This window comes from Ceratina calcarata, unplaced genomic scaffold, assembly GCF_001652005.2.
Source record: "Ceratina calcarata isolate Rehan_Ccalc_2016 unplaced genomic scaffold, ASM165200v1 scaffold175.2, whole genome shotgun sequence".
Lineage (NCBI taxonomy): Eukaryota > Metazoa > Arthropoda > Insecta > Hymenoptera > Apidae > Ceratina > Ceratina calcarata.
Genome location: NW_017138889.1, coordinates 39,732 through 61,945, shown reverse-complemented (window position 1 = coordinate 61,945; position 22,214 = coordinate 39,732). Strand labels below are relative to the sequence as shown.

General features: G+C 43.7%; 5 protein-coding genes across 12 annotated transcripts in view; 2 read left to right on the top strand and 3 right to left on the bottom strand.

Annotated features, from left to right (window-relative positions):
- Window positions 1-918: 918 nt before the first annotated feature.
- Rfx (regulatory transcription factor Rfx) lies at window positions 919-8,944 on the bottom strand. 7 transcript variants are annotated; one of them, XM_018037595.2, is made up of 17 exons: window positions 8,293-8,944; window positions 6,240-6,550; window positions 5,910-6,102; window positions 5,619-5,663; window positions 5,264-5,369; window positions 5,103-5,202; window positions 4,878-5,033; window positions 4,628-4,759; window positions 4,254-4,435; window positions 3,722-4,180; window positions 3,527-3,648; window positions 3,358-3,455; window positions 3,139-3,294; window positions 2,866-3,068; window positions 2,644-2,797; window positions 2,520-2,571; window positions 919-2,456 (listed from the first exon to the last, which is right to left on the bottom strand). In XM_018037595.2, exons 1-17 carry the CDS (start codon window positions 8,300-8,302, stop codon window positions 2,413-2,415), a joined length of 2,523 nt encoding a protein of 840 aa, XP_017893084.1. In that variant the 5' UTR covers window positions 8,303-8,944; the 3' UTR covers window positions 919-2,412. The 7 variants fall into 7 exon arrangements, with proteins under 7 accessions (XP_017893084.1, XP_026666543.1, XP_026666544.1 ...); XM_026810742.1 differs by lacking the exon at window positions 8,293-8,944 and adding an exon at window positions 6,945-7,305; XM_026810743.1 differs by lacking the exon at window positions 8,293-8,944 and adding an exon at window positions 6,945-7,305 and having other exon boundaries at window positions 5,910-6,090.
- Window positions 8,945-9,234: 290 nt separating this feature from the next.
- On the top strand, window positions 9,235-12,731 carry LOC108632802 (sorting nexin-30). 2 transcript variants are annotated; one of them, XM_018037602.2, is made up of 7 exons: window positions 9,235-10,286; window positions 10,394-10,549; window positions 10,611-10,721; window positions 10,792-10,956; window positions 11,030-11,225; window positions 11,288-11,562; window positions 11,631-12,731. In XM_018037602.2, exons 1-7 carry the CDS (start codon window positions 10,119-10,121, stop codon window positions 11,991-11,993), a joined length of 1,434 nt encoding a protein of 477 aa, XP_017893091.1. In that variant the 5' UTR covers window positions 9,235-10,118; the 3' UTR covers window positions 11,994-12,731. The 2 variants fall into 2 exon arrangements, with proteins under 2 accessions (XP_017893091.1, XP_017893092.1); XM_018037603.1 differs by having other exon boundaries at window positions 10,119-10,286; window positions 11,634-11,993.
- LOC108632797 (uncharacterized) lies at window positions 12,078-17,191 on the bottom strand. The gene is made up of 10 exons (XM_018037592.2): window positions 17,015-17,191; window positions 16,322-16,440; window positions 15,962-16,207; window positions 15,775-15,887; window positions 14,332-15,702; window positions 14,050-14,259; window positions 13,869-13,978; window positions 13,564-13,778; window positions 13,237-13,487; window positions 12,078-13,161 (listed from the first exon to the last, which is right to left on the bottom strand). The coding sequence occupies exons 1-10, from the start codon at window positions 17,174-17,176 to the stop codon at window positions 13,076-13,078; spliced, it is 2,883 nt and encodes a 960-aa protein (XP_017893081.1). The 5' UTR covers window positions 17,177-17,191; the 3' UTR covers window positions 12,078-13,075.
- Window positions 17,192-17,390: 199 nt separating this feature from the next.
- Window positions 17,391-19,598, top strand: Vps33B (vacuolar protein sorting 33B). Its single transcript, XM_018037601.2, has 6 exons — window positions 17,391-17,616; window positions 17,680-17,903; window positions 17,975-18,481; window positions 18,554-18,784; window positions 18,836-19,152; window positions 19,218-19,598. Exons 1-6 carry the CDS (start codon window positions 17,459-17,461, stop codon window positions 19,479-19,481), a joined length of 1,701 nt encoding a protein of 566 aa, XP_017893090.1. The 5' UTR covers window positions 17,391-17,458; the 3' UTR covers window positions 19,482-19,598.
- The window catches only part of eIF3c (eukaryotic translation initiation factor 3 subunit C), a 6,615-nt gene continuing 3,999 nt past the window's right edge, over window positions 19,599-22,214 (bottom strand). The window contains exons 4-5 of the mRNA XM_018037594.2: window positions 19,878-20,854; window positions 19,599-19,803 (exon numbers count right to left, since the gene is read on the bottom strand). Coding sequence (XP_017893083.1) covers window positions 19,670-19,803; window positions 19,878-20,854 — 1,111 coding nt within the window. The 3' untranslated portion in view covers window positions 19,599-19,669. The remainder of the gene's footprint in view (window positions 19,804-19,877; window positions 20,855-22,214) is intronic.

Below are 22,214 nucleotides of genomic sequence, written 5' to 3'. Positions count from 1 at the left end.
ACCTGCGAATATCGCAATTTAATAAAACCTCGACCATTATTTAGTACCCTTTATTATGATCTTCAGTAAAGTTGATTTTACTTTGGAAGAAACTTTACTCTCTTTCTTTCACCGTGAAAACGATGGCTCAATTTAATTGAAGCAGTGCTATTTCAGCGTATGTTAAGATTTCATTCGTACTCGCAGCTCGCGAAACTCTTTCGTCAAAGTAAAACGCTAGAAAAGAAGTCCCAAAGGAAGAGCGCGTTAACTATATCAGTTTCATTCGTTTTGGTCGTTTGGCCTCGATTCCTTGTGTAATCAAGGTACAGTAAAAAAATGTTATTCGTTCTCCTCTTGCGTGAAATAAAAGGCACCAAGTTTTTCTTTCTTCCTGTCTTGCCAAACATCTCTCAGTTTGGTCGTAGGATTTTCCGGCTTCAGATTTTCCTTAGAGGATCCTTGACTCCGTTCGAAGTACGATGATGCGCGTTTATGGGGCTTAGATGATGAACGATCTATACAGCGATGGTTTGCGGTAAAAAATACATTTCTTCGACATCGATCCTGTACCCGAACGAACTAATGTACGCCACTATTTAACAATTTCGACTGAGGAATCCTCTGATATACTCGCGTCCCGTCGCGAATAGTGCAAGCGTTTAAACTTTACATACGTATATGTACATGCACACCGCACGTATATGCATCAATGAACTGAAATATATAGCGCGATCCTCCGAGTGCAAGTCCTACAAATGATAACTGATTGCGAAGTCTAATTGGAAAAATGTTTCGAACAGTACCAATGTCAATTTCATTGAAACGTTGTACTAGTTCCAAAAGATAAAATACGCGCGCATGAGATTATTATACAATAATGCACATGAATGCGTATGAAATATGCGAATTTTGATTAGAACAGAACGTAGATGCATACAAAGTTTTGAATGAGTATACTTCCCCTGAACTAAGGCGCCTACAGAAATAAAAATATTAAGTCTTTTGGTAATGTATCGCGTTAGGAAAACAAGTTCGTAAAAAAAAACAAAACGTATTTCCGTAAAAATAATACATGGTATAACAAAAAAGAGATGCAACGTGAAATGTACAATTACTTACTTAAAATTTAGTTTACCTCACTAGAGAGACAAGTTTAACACCGAGTGTCTACAAATATACAAAAAGTCATTGCAGTTTCACGTAGTACGTAGTAAAATTAATTAATAAATGCGAAGCACGAAGTTCGAAGACACTCGCGGAGCTTCTATATCGTTACAGTTTGCATATTCATCTGGATTCAGTTTTTCACTTTTTCAACAACTATGCAATTCTCTATCCTCTGCCACACCGTTTATCGCGTATATACATTTAATTTTATAAGAATCATAGCGTATATTCTATCAGTAAATCAAAACGATTCCGTCTCGTCATCCCTATCCGTCGCTGTTTTGTACTATTCGTTTAAAAATACTGAAAGAATATATATATATATACTATATATATATATTAAGAGTGTAACAGACGGCTCACAACAGAACATCATTTTTTTTTCCTTCTTTTAGCTCGATGTACAATCAATAAATTGCGTTTAAAAAATATGAATGTCGGAGATATATCTAAAACTCGTGTTCGGTTATATATATAATTAGTTAATCTAATTCGCATCTGCTCTCGTCTCCCTCTCGCTCTCCCCGATATAGGAATAGTTTCACTTACTTCATTTTGACAATACCGTCGTCAGGGCGGATTTCGTATAACGTTACTCGGGTATTTGTGCAAAATAGAATTCGTCGATATGAACATGCATGCAGGGTAAACTTGTCTCGTCTCCCTCTCGAGTACGTTTCCTTCTGCACAAACTTGACGTTTGCTATTTTAAGCTCACTCGACCCAGCTGCCTAACGGTACTAAAAAGTTACGGTACAAAGTACGGCATGATCCTGTCCAGACATCAAACAATTGCTTATCTCGTCTCTTAATTAAAACAAGGCGTTAGAGTTTTGGTCAGAACACGCAGTCGAGTGAGCTTGCAACATCGAGTGCACTACAAGGGCATGAGAAATTCATGGTCCCGTACGTATTTGAAAGATGTTTCGACTAGATGATACATATTAAAGATCGTACCAACGACACCTCGGATCATACGCTCGCAACGGTTCCATATGATACGAAGAATGCATAACATACGTATTATATGTACATACCTACGCGATATATCACACAAAACTTACTTAGATTGTATACATCCTGGGCGTTATGCAAAAATCTTCTTTCTTTTAAGTCGTAATACGATAAGATCTCGTCCTATATATATATAAAATTATAATTTATGAGACTAGTGTGTTAGTAGGCCTGCATGCTCTTGTGCTAACGATTCATTATCAGGTGCTACTGGCATTATTTCCAAAACTAAATTACGTAGGCACGCAGTTAGCTTAGTTTCATACGCTTTGGTTGATCAGTGTTTGATGTGTCTGAAAGGGATCGAAGCTCGTTAAATAGATATCGTTCTAAATAATGACTCTCAGATACTTTACCTCCGTTCGACGTGGCACCGAACGCATTAACTAAAGAACAGTTTTGACTTTTCTGAAAATGAACGACACTCTATTAATCTAACGATCGGCAGAAAATGTTTCAAGTTTGTTAATCTGAACGCACATCGCCCATCACTGCAATCGGCGTTGTCCCTGTAGCGACCGCGACCTCGTGTTCGATCAGATAGAACATGTACTCGTCGTACAGCAGCCGAATCAGATGGAAAGAACCGAAACTAGCTGCGCTTCTTAAGGTGAGATCACGAATAACCATGGAACTGTCGGGAGGAACGATAAAGAGTAATGTCTGTGTACGACTGACAGTATATTCGCAACACACAATTACCTGTAGAACGACCACTTGAGCAAAAATTGTCGAGCAGCTTTCGCGAACGACGGTTTCGACTCGAACGGCTTGAGAACCTGCATCACTACGCTCTTCAACCAACTTGCCCAGTCCTCCAATGAATTTTGTTGCTGCAACGTCACTTTGAAGTCTGCTTCCAGTCGTTGTACCGTCGCGTAATCGCACTGGCAAACCCAGGAAGCCTGTTAAAATAACATTATATAGTGTTCATCACTTTAATTAAAACGTTTTCTCAATCACGGGGAGGTATACCTGTTCCTGAACATTATGAAAATCGACGCGATTCAGGTCGGCCAGCATCTGATTTATTTGACTAGAATTCTGGAGCACTGCACGCGCAGCTTGAGCAAGATGATTCAACGACGTGTAACGCCTCAGCGTCTGAGCGAACGCAGAAACTGCGTTCAACTGGAATGAAACGTATCGTTAGGGGAACAGGGATCTTCTTGGTCACGGTCTGCGATGTTTTACCTTTATCTGAGTCATTTCCTCGGGACAGTCAGCCATCGCCGACGTCAGCCACGATTCTAATCCTTTCGCGAAATTCCGAATAGATTGTGTTAAGGTGCCTGAACATAATTCATCAAATTAATACCTTAATGTCTATATATGTAAATGAAAACGTCTGAGTTTAACTTACTCGGTATAGGTCGCAACACATTAGGCATTAATACTTCTACCAAATTTTGATAAAACGTGTAATCAACTGTCCTTATGAAATCTTGAACCTCCGAACATTTGCACATCTGGTACAGCTTGGTCCTGAACAGTCGTAATTAAACAGATACATTGCCGCAGGTGATTATTTCGAATTATTTGATTTTATGAAGCTTACTTCGACAAATATTTCTCCTCCTCGCATTCGTCGCCGTTATTATTGTCTTGGCTACGCCAAAATTCTCTCCAAAGGCTTTCCACAGTAGCGAACTCGAAATTGAGAACGGCGTCTAAGAACGCTTCGCAGTGTTCTCTGTATATGCTGCGGAACGTATCTATGTCCTCCAGCGTGCAATCTTCCGGCAGGGACGAACCGTGGCCGACTATTATTTCCGGGAACTCTGGAATCGCACCGCTCGCTTCACCGAGGTACTGGTGAAACTGCGGTGAATTGTTCGACGCGACGTTCGTGTGCGAATGCGTCGCGTCGTACGTGTGGTCCGGTTTCGCGAACCTGACCCGTTTCGTTAGCGAGTTCGAGTTCTGCTGCTGACGAGGCGTGCCGTCCTCGTTCAGCATCACGAGAGGGGAACTCGGCTTCACGCGAATACCATAATAATGGTACTTCGAATTCCCCCTGTAATAAATATATAATCAACTGTAACGATGAAAAGCGAATCCATTGCAAGAGGAATGATATGATTCTTCACCTTGTGCCCAATCGTCTGGTTCTCAAACCCAGGAATACGGAACGTATCAGCTTTCCGAAACTGGCGGCGTTCACGGGATCCAACTTGTTCTCGGAACAATGTCGTAGGTAATGATTGTACAGAGTGGATCTTGGAAGGGAGACACCATCCGCTGTCTCGTAATTCTCCAGCAACCAGTGCACCTGATCAGAAATGATTTGAAAAATTAAAAAAGATTTACGGACTTCATCAATGGAAGACACATGCTAAATGCAAAAGTGAACAACGAAGAAGTACTACTACAGAAAAGCAGTCGTGCAATCATAAATTTTTAATAAAAATCCAGTATCTATCGATCAGCGATACTAAGCCCGCGAATAGGAAATGTGTCTTACTGTTGCTTGGGATACTCTAGTTGCATGCGTCATGTTCGCAGCCGCGGCTGCGGCGTCTTCCACGGTGACACCGGTACCTCCTGAATTACCGCTGATCAAGTACGTCCCTCCACCCCCACTAACCACAGTTTCCTAATAAGCCAACATACCAATACCGTATTAAATACCCAATGTTAAAAAGAGTACTACATATTCTATGAGGAAGACAAAGAGAAATCGATAGCAAGAGAAATGGTGTACATGTACTTACAGCATTTTCTGCCTGCGGGCTGGCGCGCGCGGTCGCCGCTGATATTAACGCGTGTGTCGCCGGGTCACCGTCCACCACGCTCTGCTGGATAAGGTATGTGCCATTGCCCTGAGATAGTAATTGTCCGGTCGTGGAATTTGTACCTTGACCAGAGACCTAAACAATAACGATAGATCGAATCGTTTCACTTGTGTTTTCATCGATCAAAGATGTTTTATGAACTACCTGAGCGTAAGTCACCGGTGTGGACGTTGCTGTGTAGTACTGGTTAGAGGCAGAAGTGTACATCGTTCCTGTTTCTCCAACAGCGTACACAGGATATGTCCTGCGACAAAAATAGTCTTTAGAATCAAGGAATTCGAATTGCGACGTCTCGATGCACTTACATCTGGCCATTCGTCGGTATATACGTGGAGCCATCCCCCTCAACGTATTGAACATAGGTAGAATGAGACACCGTCTCGGACACGACCGCCTCCGGTTCGCCGGACACTGGAACATTGTCACAACGTTCTCAATTATACCGTTAACAATCTTTACAACGCATGAGATGCATACGACGAATTGTATGCCTGCCTACTGCTAGAAGGAACGGAATGTATGTCGACAAGCTTGCATTCTTAAGACAAAATTTATACATCTATTATATTTCGCAACGCATGCAAAATCAAACGTCAGAAACAAAAGTATTTACGATTCAATAAGAGAATTGCATGCATGCTGATAAATTTGTGCCCTCACCTACTGCCGTTGTGAGAGAAGCGTACGTTGTCGAGTCACTGGTGCCTAGTGTGGTCAGAGTAGAAGAACAGAGGTGCATGTTTTTCAGCAGCATGGAAAGGGCCAAATCTCTACTCAAACTATAATATTTTTCAAACTAATCCTAATACTCACCCCTAACATTATTTACGACTTATAACAAACTCTTCTACGCTAACAGTCTTTAAGTCTAATCTCTCGATTTCTCGCACGAGTATAATTGGTAATTGTATATCTAATTAATGGAACTGTTATATTGGATTAGAGGCGCACCAGTTACTGTGATGAAGTGCGGAGACTCGCTGACGATGGTGCCGGTCGAGGTGGACGCGGAGTCGGAGTTGACGAGAGTATGCTGACTGGTATGGGTCGTGTTCACCACTACTTGTGCTGTAACATGCGCTGAAGTACTTGTCGAACCGTTCGAAGATTCTGCAGCTGTCTCAAGCGGATCCTGAACCAATAACTAAATTATTATTCATAGTATGCGTGTTCTTGTGGTCAACTTCTGTATAAACTCGTATATAATGGCATACAAATGATGAGGAGCCCTTAAGGAGAGCTCCTCCACAGTTCATAAGCACGATATGTGATCCAACCAACCTGTATAGGCTGCAGATTATTTGGACTGGAAGGATCAGGGTTGGCGACGACGGTGATAAGTTGCTGTCCCCTGTTGGACTGACTCTGTCCTGTGTTGTCGCTGCCACTGGAGCTGGAAGTAGTCACGACGACGACGCTTGGCTTAGGATCCATCCCCACTGTAGTACTACCACCCCCACTGTTGTTAGCTCTGGTGGATGCTGCGAGGGCATATTGGGCTCCTGTCGTAGTCATGGCAATCACTCCTTCGCCTCTATCTACTCCCACCGTATCACCACCGCTGCTACCTCCCCGTTTGTGGAGAGAAGAATCTGCAAAGGATATACCCGTACCCGTGAATACAACAAACATCAATAATATTTTCCAGCTGGCTTAGCACAGGAAGGACTGGCATAAGACTCCTGTGCCTCCAACGTCTCACAGGCAACTGTGACATACATAATTGACTGATGACTGTAACAGGCCGAATTGATCTTTGTATTTTGACACATTCTAAAGAGTCTTCAGCTATCAAAGGAGGAGAACACATTGCAGAACGTATTGATTATCTGTTGAGCTATAAAAAATACGAGTGTTGGTACAGAAAGCGAGCTTTTATCGAGAATTGTACAGCACGCACCGCGTGCGTAGCGATAGATAAAAGGATACCCGTGATTCTAGGTGCATTACATATGTATATAGCGATAGATTATCAGGCACCCTAACCTACATATAAGGAGAATCGGCTATGTAATTTCTCGCAGGTGTGCAGCATTGAATAATCTCCGGATCAAAGGGAAGCCTCGAAGAACACCCAATGCGAACGGAACACGTCATTGTCGATTCGGCGAGTGTTACAGAAGGATGTGTTGGTGGATCCTGTACCTGTAGGGTGGCAGGTACCAAACACAATGTTTCAAAGGGAAGAAAACGAAAGGGGGAGTGAGGGAGTGAGGGAGAACGGGAGGGGTGGTGGCTAAAATGCAGCACGTACGCGTGACTGGACACAGAACTCTTGTCAAGGGGGTTGAAAGTATATCGGTAGAAAAGGTCGGATCATAGCTGCAATTAGAGAGTATTAAAATCCCCTTCGAACCATTCGGGGTAGCGATATATTTTATAATTAGCTGCGGGAAACAAGTTCAAAGGAAATTAATGGAAATCATTCGTCGACGAGAAATGTATTTCTAACGACGATATATTAAGAAAACTATACATTGCAGTATGCTACTCTTTACTATCAGGCATTATCTTGCACTAGGAGGAACACTGCGTATGCACCTGGCCTGTGTTATGCATGAGTGAACTTCTACGCTCTGCAGGCGTTATCTGTTACTGTACAAATTTCCTTTACATCAATATCTTTTATAAAATGAAACTATTCTTTGGTGTGAATCTTGTATGGAATAATTGGGTGTTTATTAATGAATGCTCCTCAGCTTCATGGCTCAAGAATTATATTAACGTGGAATTGACAAGCCTATTTTAATTAAATACTACAGAGGCTTCCAGAGATATTAGATACCCCCTCAGATGGGACACAATAAAATCACCAAAGCGTAATGCACCAAGGGGGAACACGTAGAGCAAGAAATGAATTAATCTTTGCTGCAGGGATGCATTCAAGATCTCATAAAAAATGTAATACTTGCAAATCTTCAAAGTAATTTCATGGGAACGTTATCTTTCTGTGTTAAGTGTCCGACGAAACCAACAGCAGCTGATTCTGGACAGAAGTTCACATAAAAATGTTGAATATCAATGTGCATGTAACAATGACATAGTGTCCTGGCGGCGAGAAACCTAATAAAGAAGAATCCGTCAATTTTTCACTGTTATCTTTGAATAGTGTAGTTAGTATTCGATGATTCTATCGTGTGAATTGTCACAGGGCAAACTAGATATTGCGGACGAGAGAACTCGGTCGGTTCGAGCGATAAGAGCGGAAGTACATTGGACGTTCGAGCACGTTGATCGCCGATTTAATTCCGGATCGTAGTTAATAAAGAGATCGGTGGTTAGGTGGTTCGAAGGATGACGGTAGCGCGGTTCTTTACGTCTCTTTTTTACTCACCTGTCTTCATGAATGGCGTGTACTCTCGACACGACGCCCGGGCGCACTTGCGCGGCCGAACGGGTACGTTCCCCCCACGTATTTCCGAAACACGGGCTTTTATCCCGTACGAGGAACCGGCGTACTTGTCACCCAGGAAACCGCGCGGACGGCCAGGCCACCGTACAAGTGGAAAAGCGGAGCAGCACACTCCGACGAACCTGTATATTTTGTTGTCGACGGCTGGTCGGAGTGTTGGTTGTCTGCTGCTGCGGTCTCCTTGACTACGGCATCACTGCCCGCGTCACGACCAGTGTCGTATCTAATCTGCCTCCACCCTGGCCGCGATAACCAGGAAGTGAGCTACATATACTTATTCGCTAACTTTCAAAATCGGCTGTTCGTGTCGGACAAAAATTTTCAATCTTTCTCTTCCTGCAATTTCTCTATAAATTTTACGAGATTATTGATAACACGTAAATAATAATCCTGATTCCTCGAGCGATATAAATGGGACGTAATAAATCGCGATTTATTCCAATGATTCTGTCTTACTAGAATCTCATTCTAACTCAGTTCTGTAGACAGGAATATGAAAATTAATATGACACTTTCACCTAATACAATGACTTGAATTACAGCAGTTTTAAATAGAATTTTTCAACGATGTTACTTAAAGAATCGATTAAAAGAAATATTAAACAAATCTCCGGGTCTACGAAATGGTTGATACGCACGTGGGCAATGCCGCGCGTGCCCCTATCTTCTAACAGACGGACAGTCGGGTAGAACTCGTTCGGTTGAATCTCAAAAATCTATAATTGCTCGGAGAGATAAGATTTAATTCATTTTTTTTTATACAGGTAATCGATTCCCCGAAGGTGACGATTGTTAACTAGGAATGGAAGCTGCGTTAACACTTTGCCTATGCGCAACCGCGTGGCCAGGCCGTGTATCACGATGCTACACACCCGGTTCGCGTTGTGCTAATCAGACTAATCATTTAGATTAGATCCAGATTTTTTCCAATTACACGTCTAATCTCTGACCTACCATAAAATCTATACCTTCCGTTTAAAATCAATGAGTCACCGTGCAAATGCATCGCGCTTTCACGCGACGCGCTCTTCGAATGCATCGAACGACGAAAAATCGGAAATTATTGATCATCCGCGAATATAATTACCGTCATCGTAGGCGAATAACGCGGATAAGGAATCTCTTTCGAACGATCGTGTAAACGTGGGATGACGACCGCACGGAGTCAGGAAAACTTTATTTGTTTCCCGAGGTTTGAAGGGATTTAAAAGGGTACGGGGCACTTACTGGGTAACAGATTTTGCGATCGGTAATAAATAATTGGCAACGACGGCTCTTCCGCCATCATTATGGAATATCTCTTGGAAAACGGAGAATCGTACTCGTCGTCTTCCGGCCACTCCATGCTCTAGCCGCAGGTCCACGCGAAAGTTTCGAATATTCTGATCGCGGGAAAAATTTGCCGACTGTATCCCAGAGATACGGTTTCCACGGGCGCAAATTATTTGCTCTTTGCAGACATGAAATTAATTCGGCTACGTCTGGCGACAGTCGAACGTCGGACGAAGCGTTCGTCAAATCACGTGAGGGAACAATGTACAACCACGGTTTCTTTTGGAAAAGTAATCTAATGGGGGGAAAAAGGCGGGTAAACGGCAATCCGCGATTTTTTCCAATTAGCTTTGCAAAGTTTTCTCTCCGCTTTCGAAAAATGATCGATGTGCGTATCGTACTCGTGGCTGCGGCCAACGCTGCGCATCGTGACGCAGTGTCGTTAAAGCTTCGTCGCCTCGTCTGACAGTTTAAAGATGATGACCTCTTCAGAAATCGAGGTGGAGAATCTCAACGAAGAGAAAAACGCGGAGGACTCCGCGATTCTCGAAGTGAGCACGATGCCTTTGGGCGGTGTTGCGAAGCAGGAGAACCGCGACGTTGATTTCCTCTCGAACTGTAGCACGTCCGTCGAGGGCTCCGTGGTGAGAATTTAACCTGCATCTTTCCTCTATGACAGTCACGAGTTTCGATCTCTGATCGAGAACATTGATCATTTAAATGAACGCTCGATGTGCCCGTCGATTTCCAGATCGCGTCACCTTCGATTGACAGTTTCTCTACTCTCCCAGAACAGGAGATCTCAGATTTCCAGACAGACTCCAGAGATCTGCAAGTGAAAGTCGATAATCCACAGAAGCATCTCGAGACTCTCGAGACTTACATCACTTTTCGTATAACGACCAAAGTACGTTTTGTCTGCTTCTGTCTGATCATTAGCAATTCGAATGACTTTTATTTGATTTTAGTCGACGAGACCTGAATACGAAGAGGGAGAATATGTCGTCAGAAGACGTTACAATGATTTTATTTGGCTGCGACAGAAACTAGTGGATTCTTATCCCACACATATCATACCAGTGAGCAATCGTTTTTACACGATATGATACTCTTGATCAAACTTGTTGCATATTAATGTTATTATTGCAGCCGATGCCTGGAAAGCACACGCTACTTGCTCAATTAGATCGTTACTCGAAAGAATTTATCATAGCACGCATGAAACTGTTACATGTGTTTCTTAACAGAGTAGTGAACCATCCGATTCTTAGCTGCGACAAGAATCTTCATATTTTCTTGACTACCAAACCCGCAGTAAGCGTTCTACACGTAGCTTTACGTAGTCCTACACGAAATATTGGATATTTGCATTATTCATTTTTCTCAGGAGTTTCTTGTACGTCGTAAAAGTCGTGGGAACGTTCTCGTAAAAATGACTGACTCTCTGCAAAACATGGCGAGCACGTATACTATGAAACAACGTCATTTCGAATTCGAACAGATTCGAGATTATTGCATAGTCCTTGGCGAAAAGTTAGCGACGATAGATAAGATAAATCATCGTATACATAAAGAGAGGCAAGGTACAGTTCAACCGATTTGATTTCTTTAGTACATACATCTTTACATTATTATATCGTGTTAGATTACTTGCTGGAATTGCATCAGTTGCACCCGATCTTCACTCTGTGGGCAACCTCCGAGCCAGAATTAGCTCCGTTCCTGTTGGCGATCGCCAAAGCGATTGAGTGCAACGCGATGGCTCATCAGAAACTGTTGGAGAATATTCCTAACGACGAAAGGGAATATATTTCTTACGTAGACGCGGTTAAAGGCGCTTTGTCGAGACGAGATTCGATGCAGATCGAGTACGAGATGACCGTCGATGAATTGGCGAAGAAGAGACTCGAGAAGGACCAGGTGAATTGCACTTGAAACTTGAAAACACGGGTAATACTGTGACAGATGGTGACGACTGATTGTTTAAGCAGCTGATGGGTTTCACGAGCGGTGCCTCCACGGCGCAGAATTGGGGCGGGTCGCTTTGGAAGGCGGAATCCCGGGATGAAAAGTTGGAGAGACTCGGACAAGCCATACCGCGGTTGGCGAAACAAGCGGAGTTGTTGCAAGACCGTGTCGAGTGCGCGAACGAAAATCTGCGGAGCGATCTGCAGAGATGGAACGCGGAGAAGCAAACGGATTTGAAAAGCATGTTGATCTCGATGGCGGATCGGCAGATCCGGCATTACCAGCAGTGTATGAACGCGTGGGAAGAGATTCTCACCGGTTTGAAACTCGACGGAGTCGGATCCGACGTTAACGTAGGGCCGCCGATCAAGATCCCGATTTGAACTTTTCAGTTTTTCTCGTCGAACGTGCACACACGTTGTCTCACGCATTTACCAAGGTAAAACAAAGAAACGTGAAGCCATCGATTAATGACAAACATTTTATTGCATTTATGAAACAGACCGTACCAGCTTCATCGTGGCTGCTTCAGCAAATTTAAATAACTTTTATCTCCCGAGTCTTAAACGTCTTCTCTCGAAAGATCGGGCCGGTACTTACATATAAATTACAATGCATCCGTTAGTCGCACATTGTTGCACGTTTATATATATATTTATATGCACGGGTGTACTATTTGGAGTTTACCGAAATTTCAAATGGTACACCCTGTATATTCTGTTTGTCAGATATAAAAAAGTCTATGGTAAAATGGCTTTATAATACAAATTGATTGCGCGAACGTTCACGCGCAAACTTAAATAATAAATGTTATTCGATCCTATGGGAAATCTAGCTAGGGCAAATTTCGGCATAAGAGAATCAAAAATTAGAACGTAAATATATAATATATATATATTTTTCTTTTCGCGAATCGCGTGTTAATTTCGGGGGACCAAAAATTACTAAATACTTTGTCGTTATTCGTTCTTCGCCTTACTTTGAAACCACCTACAATATAACACTCATCGACAATCAGTTCTTAGTTTACCTATGTATATCTGGTAATAAATTACCAAAGTTATCTATAAGTGTATAGATAGTCAATGTATAGCGTTAGAATATAATTTACAAAAATTCAAGCAGATGCTTGTAACGTTCGTTGTTCAGTTACCCCTTAACTCTATGTTCAATTTTGGACAATCCGTTACAACAGCCGCACTTAATAATCGGAAATTACTCTCTCTCTCTCTCTTTCTTTCTTGCGAAAGAAAGCCTGCTAAGAGTCTATCGTACAACGTATTATATCCGCAGTTAATATCACCGCTTGGAACTAACGATTCTCTGTAATAGTTATCGTAAATTTTATGTACGGGGAACGACGATTCCATTACAATTGTACTTACTAACTTACGGAACCTTTAGATTCGTAACAATAAACGAATTATTGTTTACAACATATTGTCGACAATCGCCGATGATTACTTCATTCGGTCGAGGAATAGTTCGACATTGGCGTTATGTAAAATGCCACCAGATTGTCCAAGTCGTACAGTCTGGTTATCGATTCCCCTAAAAGTTACACACTCTTGTATTAGGAGCATCTCTTGTTTTAAATTACACCCTTGTCCTGTTTCAGACACTCACCTGCCAATGTCATTTCGTTATGCAGAAATCGTATCGTATGCGCGTACGGTTGTTGTATCTTCTCCCTCAACTTCGGCGCCAGACGCCTAGTCGGATTCCACAACGGACTGCGGTAATTTAAAATACAATTTGGGACCCACACCTCCGGCTTCGCTTCCTCCAATGGCAGTATGTCCGTTATTCTGTACTGGCTCGTGTCGATATTCCACGTGAACTTACATCCCACTTCGTACTGTTTCCTCTCCGGAGAGCTGCGCCATCGAAATGCAGACACGTTTTAAAGACAAACGATAAAAATCGTTATCGTTAATATATCGTTTAACTAACCATTGAGTTTGACTGTTAATTTCACTAGCCTGGATCTTCATGATCAGCAGACAGATAATGTCACCGCTCAACGCGCATACGTCTATTATTTCTATGTCGTAGTCGCTGCAGTGCCAGTATCTCTTTTTGAATATCGTACACATCCAGTCGGCGATGTGGTGAGAGAACGTCTCGATATCGAAGCTCCGTTGGTTTATCGAGACGATAGGTACGATCTGAAAAGATCGTTAACGATTGCATTGAAATACGAATTCGCAATTTCATTGTATATCAGACGAAACGAATGCAAGGGTTCAAAGCGATACCAATCTCTCGGCTTTAATGTTGCTGATCATTTGCATTTGAACATATCCAGATCCGTGGACATGCATAGGAAGCACGCATTGATAACTGACGTATCCTCCCGTTTCCTCGTCTACGAAACGTTCACCGTTATTACATTTTTATTTAGATGACAAATTGATTCCATCATTGCGAACGAAGTACCTTCGACGTCCGTGATGACTGATATCATCTCGTCGTCGAGTTCTATGTAGCTCCTCTTGAAATGCGCCGTACACTTTATACTAGGATACTGTAAATTGAATTTCGGAACTAATGGCGAGGAGTTGACGGAATACTTGTTGATACGGTCCCTGTTGAAACCACCGTTAGGCAACTGATTCTGGTTTAATGGACGCAATACATTCTTCTCGGCTGGCAAGTGAAAAGCATCACGTAAAACAGGCGATCATGTAAAACAGTATAATTGGAAAATTTTTAATTTACCTGAATCCGATAAGTCGTTGGACGCGATATCCTGATTAACGCTGAGATCATCGGTTTCGCTCTGGTCGGAATCCACCCAGTGCTTCTTACCGTTTGGAAGTACCGGAGACATCGTCGGTGAGGACGATATCTGGTGTATGGAACAGCCACGATTGAATTGATCCCGTATGTGCTTGAAAGGAACTATGTTCTCTGCGTCCTCGGTCTCGCAGAACTCGTATTTCTTATCGGCGAGCCTGCGTTTCCGGAACGAGCTGAGCTTCTCACAGGTCTCCTGCGACTCGTCCGTGAACTCGTACGCTTTCTCAGCCTCAAGAGTGAGCTTATACGTGGCTCTCGTCGTCCTCGTCGACGTCGTGCTCACGATCGGCGGAGGCGAGTGCAGGTTCGACCTTTTGCGTGGACTCGGATGGCGGAAGGACCTCGTCACCGGGGGCGACATCAGGCGCGTCGTGCGCGACGAGGAAGAGCTCACGGAGACCGAGTGCAACGGGGAATTAACTGCAGCGACGTTTCCATCCGTCGAACCGCCAGGCTGAGGGGAACTGGATCGTTGACCGCGCGTACCTTTATGACTAGACTCCGTGTTCCGCGTCTTCAGTATGTCCGAAGGCGGAGTGAGGATCGGTGAGGACCAGGTCATCGTTTTGAGATCGGCGGGAAGTCTCTGGGGCGCGGATCGCGGAGAACACGAGGGGTGCTTCACTAGGGTAATCAGATCACTGCCGATGTTCAGCTCTTGGGATATGTCCTCGCAGAAGTCCTGCAGGATCTTGTCCCTCACCGAGATCGCGTGTTGCTCAGTTCGGACGATCGGGATGTCATTGCAGCACTTGCATTCACCGGAGTCCGCGGAACACTCGCACGATTTCGCGTCCACAGATCTTTTCGTATCACAGACACAGTCGCTTTGATTGGAGTTTGAGGTATTTAACGAATCACGACCTAACTTATCATCTAATTTAATTGATTCCTCTAAAAATTCGTGTTCTATATTCGTGTCGCACCGGGACAGCTGATCGGCCACGCACTCGGGCGTGCCAGCCTTCTCGTCGGAACTCTCGTAACGTTCCAGCATTTTCGTGTAATCCAATTCCTCGACATCGCTCACGTCTAACGACATCGCGTCGGGTATCACGGTGTCCTGCATCTTATCGCAAGACCTTTGATTTTTCGATCGCGGAATGTCCAAATCCACCCTGAGCACATGTAAAAAGTTGCCTGTGTTAACTACCACGTGGTTCGTGTAATTCAAGCACACAGTGGCACGGAACCTAGGATATGGGGAAATTACTTCGTAGGTCGTATGGACAGTGAGCCCATGCTGGAGGCAGTTACACCGTACACAACCGTCCCAATTAGCCGCTAACTCTGTAAATCAACAAGTCTGGAATACTGATATGCACGTTTAACAGATTTGCAACGCAGGCAACGTTACTCTACCTTCGCCCTCTTCTTCGTACGACGCGGCCACTTTCAAGCAGTCTTTACAATTATCCAGAGACGGTACCGTAGTTATTGTTAAGTATGCTCTGTCTGTCGGCGGAAGGTTTGTACTGGAAAATTAAGTCTCACGTAAGTTTCGCAGTTCAGTTCAGTTTAACTTATGGAGGAGGACAGAAATCCTTACCAAAGACCGTGTATCACTAGCTTGTTCCTTTCCATTGGCCACTGAGATATAACGATACTTAATTCTCTATAGATAGTGTAATTACCGAACAGCGTAACTTCCGCGACTTTACGCGCTACGTGATTCGGAGTAAATGCCCACCAGTGTAACAAGTATTTATAGAAAGAGGTAGTGCCACTCACGTCGATGGAGAATGTGTATGTAAGTAAAAACTGACCACATTGTGTCAATCCCATTACAATATGTCTTTAATCATAACAATTATTATTATTATTATTATTACAAGTTTGGCTAATTAACAAACGATCTTTCATTCTATGTATTCCTTTTGATTATAATCTATACATGCTACAAACGTACCCTGCTTCTAACGCTGATTTCGGGATTATGTGTAGCAGCGGCAAGTGTCTCCATGAAGGTACAGCGGCGAATAATTTTTCCTCCGAGGCATAATTGTGCGCTGATAAACAACCTCTGATCTATAAAAAAAAATGTCATTCTCCCTTTTACTGTTTACCATCAATGTGAGGCTTTGAAATTTCCACCCCTCGTTCGTATTTATTCTATCTACATTTTTACTTCGAACTTCATTCGAAGTCTTTGAATGATGACAAAAGAAATCAGATAAATTAAGAACAAGCTACGATCTATGAAAAAAATCATCCCTTCCTTTTCGACGATCTCTTTACTGTTTCCCATCGGTGTGAAGCGTTAACATTTCATCCACTCGTTTGTATCTGTTCAATCTACATTTTTTCTTCAAGCTTCATGACGAAGCGTTTCGATTTGTTCGAGCAATGACAGAAAGAATTCGGACGAGAAGAATCGACGGAGCAAGATCAAGAGCAGATTTTTTCTTGCGCCCATCGGGAATGGAGCACGACGTATCGTTCAACAATGAGCGTGTACGACTTCGTGGAGGAATGTAGATTCTTAGGACGGTTGCGGTTCGATCGTTTTTTCACAGATTATCGGAGTATTTTGACAGGCATACGCTGTCAACGTTCGTTCGCCTCGATGCCTCGCGCTTGCCACAAGGTTAAACGGGCTTACCTCTCGTAAAAATAGCTTCTGCAGGAAGTGCCTCTTGCTGCGACGATGGGAGAGACACGGCTTCTCGCCCACTATAACGTACTCCGATTTTTCGGAGGTAATATCAGAGTACCATTCATTGCAACAATCTGAGGTAGTATCGGAAGACGATGCGTCCGCCATTTTTAAATAACCCTACCGATGAAGAATGTGTACGCGTGAGGATCGGACGCGATTTGCTACACACTACGCTACGGTTTACGTTCACGAGGGTTTACCACATGGGCGCACTACCCGTGGTGCTGCGATCTGTCATGCTCTATCATGCTCCTCCGCTGAAACGGAGCCGATACTCGATTAACGACGATTTAATCCGAAATCGAAAGCGAACGAATGAACGTCAATAAACTTTGAGCGTCGATTAACGAAAAAAATCACGGCATATCCCGTCAGGGTCGGAGAAACATGGACATCACATTGGACGATAGGTTGAATGTTCTACAGCAGATAAGTCAACGAAAACTGGTCGAGATATTGGACACGATACCCGGAGCCAAAGACTTGGTCATTGAACAGAAGCTTATGAAAATTTTGGATTGCTTCGTGGGAATTTCCGTGCTCAAGTAATTATTGAGTATCTTCAACAGGAATAAAAAATAACCATTCATCTCGTTTGTCTCGTTTAGACGTTATGGCGTCGAGAAGATTTATAAAATGGAACAGGGGTTGAAGCTGATGAATGCACAGCACGTATTTCTGGTTTCAAGCGATTTAATCGCTTGTAAAAGGATTTTGGATCAAATACAGTCTGAGATTCCTCCAAACGCGAGGCCACACGTGCCACCGAGCCACCACATCTTGGTCACTCCGTTCGTGCCCACTGTCCTTAACTCAATAATCGAAGAAGAGGGTGATTACTTCGCGACATAATCTAACAGAATCAGATGTCACGATAGACTAACAATGATAACGTTTGCTTAGGTCTGTCCGGGCTGGTTACTTTACAAACACTGTCGTGGGAATTCATAAGATTAGACGGGAACGTCTTATCTCTGGAGAACTGTATGTTTACAGATCTGTATTACCACAAAGATACCACATTGCTACCAGCGTTAGCACGTGGCCTGTGGTCACTGCAGCTTGTTCTCGGTTCGCCAAAACTGACCGTGTCTGTTGGGAAACACAGCCAGCAGACGTTAAAAATCATTGAATCGATGAGGCAGTGTTTGGGCTCCTCCAACATAGAGAACGAAATAGGGGCTTTGATTGTGATTGACAGAAATTGCGATTTAGTCACGCCGCTTTTGACTCCTGTCACTTACGCCGGATTGTTGCACGAAGTGGTGGAGATAAACGTCGGCATCGGTACTCTGGGCAAGTCCCAGACCAAACTGGACCCTGATAAAGATCAGATTTACGGAGAAGTTAGGGACACGCCATGCAGCGAGGTATTCCCGATCCTGCACGGGAAGGCCAAATCTCTCAAATGTATTTGAACAAGTTTCTCTCAAAAATTCAATTTTTGTAGTACATAAAATTAGTAATAATGTTGCGCATCAGCGGAACAGGGCGCGATACAGACGATGAAGCTGGCCGAGATGGAGCGGTACGTGGCGACGAGATTGCACAAGACGAGGGATCTCACGAGGCAGCTCGCCTTTCACATATCCGCCTGCCAATTGATCGCAGACACTTTGAGTTCAGATTTTCAAACGTTGCAGAGAATAGAGAAGTGGATACTCGAGTGCAAAGAGAGGAAGGAGTGCTTGAATCACATAGAACGATACATAGGTACACGTAGTCATAAATCATAGAATTCATTTTTCAATAGTGATTTTTCAGATGAGAATCCTCTGAGGACAATACGCCTGCTGTGTCTGTTGTCAATTGCAAGCGACGGAGTTACTCAGAACGAGCTGCACTCTGTCCAAAAGCTTCACCTCCACGCTCACGGTTACAAGCATATACCGCTGTTCTATAAATTGCAGAGTATAGGCCTGTTGAAATGCAGAGCGGAGAACATTTTACACAAATTACCGAACTGGAACAGCGAGTGGAACAACAACGCGCAGAAGTTGAAATTATTGCCCGGATACTTAAAACAAACGGAGCAAAAGGGCCCTGGCTACGTTTTTAATAATGCTTATGTACCACTGATCGTTAGTATCCGAATCGATTAAGTTACTCAGTACCTTGGTGGAATTCACAGTGTACGTTTCAACAGGCTCAGGTGTTAAACACCGTGGCGAGTCAGGACAAAGATTCGAGGACTTTAGACGAATTAGCTAATTTATCGAATTGCGTTATAAGTGGTCAACGTGGTTCGTTGTTACCAAAGATGGTAGTGATATGCGTTATCGGCGGCATTTCCTATGCCGAGATAACAGCCTGCCGATTTATAGAGAAGGCCGCCGGGATCCGACTCGTTATAGCGTCGGATAGCGTAATAACTGGTAATAAAATACTCGAGAAAGTCCAAGACATATAAGCGTCGTCCGTACGCTATAATTAATTTAATAATTACGAGTAACAATACGATGTTGTTTATTTTTGTACGATAAATGTAAATAGGAAGTACGAAGTAAGAATATATGTTAAAATAATATACGCTTGTCATATATACTGTTATTTCCATTATTTACACCCGCGTAAATAATATTCAGTTTAATTTATGATTCAATAATTTCGATTGTCTTCCCTATTACGATCCCTGTCGCGGTCGCGTCTCTGCCGGCCCCAATCCCGATCCTGCCTATTGTAGTTTTGCCTGTCGCGGAAGTTTCCTTGGTTCCCTCTCGAGAAGAAGTTTCCTGTTGCACAATACAAAAATTCAGTATTATATCACAATTTAACAAAAGTAAACTAGAGAATTCCCATAAATTACCTTGCTTCATTTCGAAGATGCGTTCGTTGGAATCGACGAAGTTGTTCACCTTGTCAGTGAGCTGGAGCGCCAAAGATTGGAGTCGACTGGGCTCGCTGCGATGCATCACGACGGTCTCCGTCGGGTCGTCCAGCGACGCCATCAGCTCCTCGTTTATGATCATTTTGCTTATGATGGAATGTACAATTGGTCGTTTCAGCTGGAACATCTCCGCCAGTTTCGGCATGGATATCGAGTCGTACACGTGGGAATAAGTGAACAAATACGTTCTCAACGCTTCCTCTTTGATCAGTCTTGTAAGCATATCGCGAACCTTGCCAGCCTGATAGAAGAGATCCCACACCTTCGCGTTCATCTTCTCGTTGATAATGAAGTTATTGCAAGCCAGCCAGTTTCCGTTACGCATAGCCTTTGCAGCGGCGACCACGTGCTCCCTCATCGACTCCGGTGGCCCTACCAACGACTGACGTTCGCTGGATCGCAGCTGCTGGTAGAAAGTCTTAGATATCATCCTTCTTCTCGCGTCGAATTCGTGCGCAGCCATGTACGGGATCTCAATGAGCATCGCGGAGACCAGGTAAACGCATTCGAGAAGCTCCAGGTTGATGTGCATGTGGAAAGGCATTTGCCTCTGTTTCTCAATCTTCTCTTGCTCTTTGCTGCGCTCGTGTTGCCTCTGAGGCAGCAGGCCTTGCGCCAGCAGCTCCTTCACCTTACCAGTGACCATCAAATCGACCAAACAGTTATGGGCATCTTTGATGTTCGCGTGGCGGAACGCGCACAAGCCCAGATGAGCGATCGTCCTGTTGTACAAGATTTGCGTGGCCGGATCGGAATGCTGGATAGTTTCTTGCAAGTGCGACATCAGGATAAGATCGCGAGCTTGGAACCAGTTGTCGTGGAGGGCGTGGTGATAAATATGCGAGAGGATCGCACGGGTTCTGAGCCTGTCCGTGCTATCGTGAGCGTATACGTATTTACAAAGTTTCTCCATGACTTGCACGGTCTATTATAGCGGACACCTGTTTCTCATCCTTCAACCTCTCCACATACTCATTACTGTGTGGGTCGCGTTCTTTCAACAGTTTAATAAACTCTTCGTCTAAACGTTCCACCAACGTCAAAACACAACCGTGTATTTTGTACGGAGGCGTTTCGTACTCCTCTCCCTCTTCGGACACAACCTCAGCGATGATCATGTCCTTTGTGCTCAATAACATTTCGAGCATCTCCGTGATACGCTCCAGTATCTTTGACCAATACTCGGGCTTCATCGCGTCCGATACTTTCGGATTGTAATCGAAGATCGATGATACTATAGAAAACTTGATCTTCACAGCTACTGCTGGGCCAAGATTGTGAGCGTCGGCTATGGACTGTAATTCGTGCAGGAGTTCGATCTGTTCCCTGCGATCGGTACGTTTCTTTCCACGAGCAGCAATGATTTCGTTTAGCTTCTTCAAGACAGCAGCTACATTGATCTCAGCGTCTTTGGCGAACATTTTCGGTTTCTCGGATGGAATAGCGACGCCTCCCTTCACTGTTTCCCATTCGCCTTCTCCATCGTCTTCGTCCCGCTTCTTTTTCCGTTCCTTCTCTTTCCGTTCCTTCCGCTGCTCCTTCCGTTTCGCCTTGTCCTCCTCTTCCTCGTCCTTCGCTCGCTTTATGAATCGTTCACGGATATTTTGGTACTGTCCTTCATCTTCGCTGCTCGTGCTCTCGCTGTCCGAGGAACTACCCCAATCGGATTCGCTCTCGCTTCCATCGTCTCCATCAGCGACGCTCTTCTTAAATTTCGAAGTGTCCGGCTCGCTTGCTTCCGATCCAGCTTTCTTGAAGGCAACAGCACTGTCGTCCTCTTCCTCCGACTCCGCGAGTTCCTCAGGTTTCTCTTCTTCTTCGTCATCGTCCTGATCAGGATTCTCCCGGAATTTTGCTATGTCCTCCTCGAAATCTTTATTGTATTTACGAAGCTTCTGACGTAGCGAGGTCAACGACTTGGAATTGTTTTTAGACATGTTCTTGTCGACCTTCACGATCCTCCCACACGTCAATGATGAAATCCTCCATTTCTACCAGACATCTGATATAAAAACGTGGCGTTTGACCACCTTCTTCTTTTGCTATTACAGGCAATGCCTTTTGGTAGGCAGTCTTCAAAGCTTCAAAACTAGTTAACATGCTGCTCATATCTTTGATCTTCTTGTAGTTCCTTATGAGCTTAATTAGATTTGCGATTTCTTCATATCTTTCCTCCTTCGTCGAACGCACAATCCTCTTAGTTTCTTCCTCTTCATCGCTAAACTGTAAGGAGTTATTAATTAAATTATGTAATTC

Bases quoted from the DNA above. Each gene is read 5' to 3' on its own strand.
- Vps33B (XM_018037601.2), top strand. From the start codon at position 17,459: ATGGACATCACATTGGACGATAGGTTGAATGTTCTACAGCAGATAAGT. The intron at 17,617-17,679 runs GTAATTATTGAG...TGTCTCGTTTAG, and splicing joins GTGGGAATTTCCGTGCTCAA to ACGTTATGGCGTCGAGAAGA. The intron at 18,482-18,553 runs GTATTTGAACAA...GTTGCGCATCAG, and splicing joins GAAGGCCAAATCTCTCAAAT to CGGAACAGGGCGCGATACAG.
- Rfx (XM_026810742.1), bottom strand. From the start codon at position 6,993: ATGCTGCACACCTGCGAGAAATTACATAGCCGATTCTCCTTATATGTA. The intron at 6,103-6,239 runs GTTGGTTGGATC...ATAATAATTTAG, and splicing joins ATAATCTGCAGCCTATACAG to TTATTGGTTCAGGATCCGCT. The intron at 5,203-5,263 runs GTAAGTGCATCG...TTTTTGTCGCAG, and splicing joins ATACCGACGAATGGCCAGAT to GACATATCCTGTGTACGCTG.
- LOC108632797 (XM_018037592.2), bottom strand. From the start codon at position 17,176: ATGGCGGACGCATCGTCTTCCGATACTACCTCAGATTGTTGCAATGAA. The intron at 16,208-16,321 runs GTACGTTTGTAG...TTATGATTAAAG, and splicing joins AAATCAGCGTTAGAAGCAGG to ACATATTGTAATGGGATTGA. The intron at 13,488-13,563 runs GTTAGTTAAACG...TCGATGGCGCAG, and splicing joins ATTAACAGTCAAACTCAATG to CTCTCCGGAGAGGAAACAGT.
- LOC108632802 (XM_018037602.2), top strand. From the start codon at position 10,119: ATGATGACCTCTTCAGAAATCGAGGTGGAGAATCTCAACGAAGAGAAA. The intron at 10,287-10,393 runs GTGAGAATTTAA...GTCGATTTCCAG, and splicing joins CGTCCGTCGAGGGCTCCGTG to ATCGCGTCACCTTCGATTGA. The intron at 11,563-11,630 runs GTGAATTGCACT...TGATTGTTTAAG, and splicing joins AGAGACTCGAGAAGGACCAG to CAGCTGATGGGTTTCACGAG.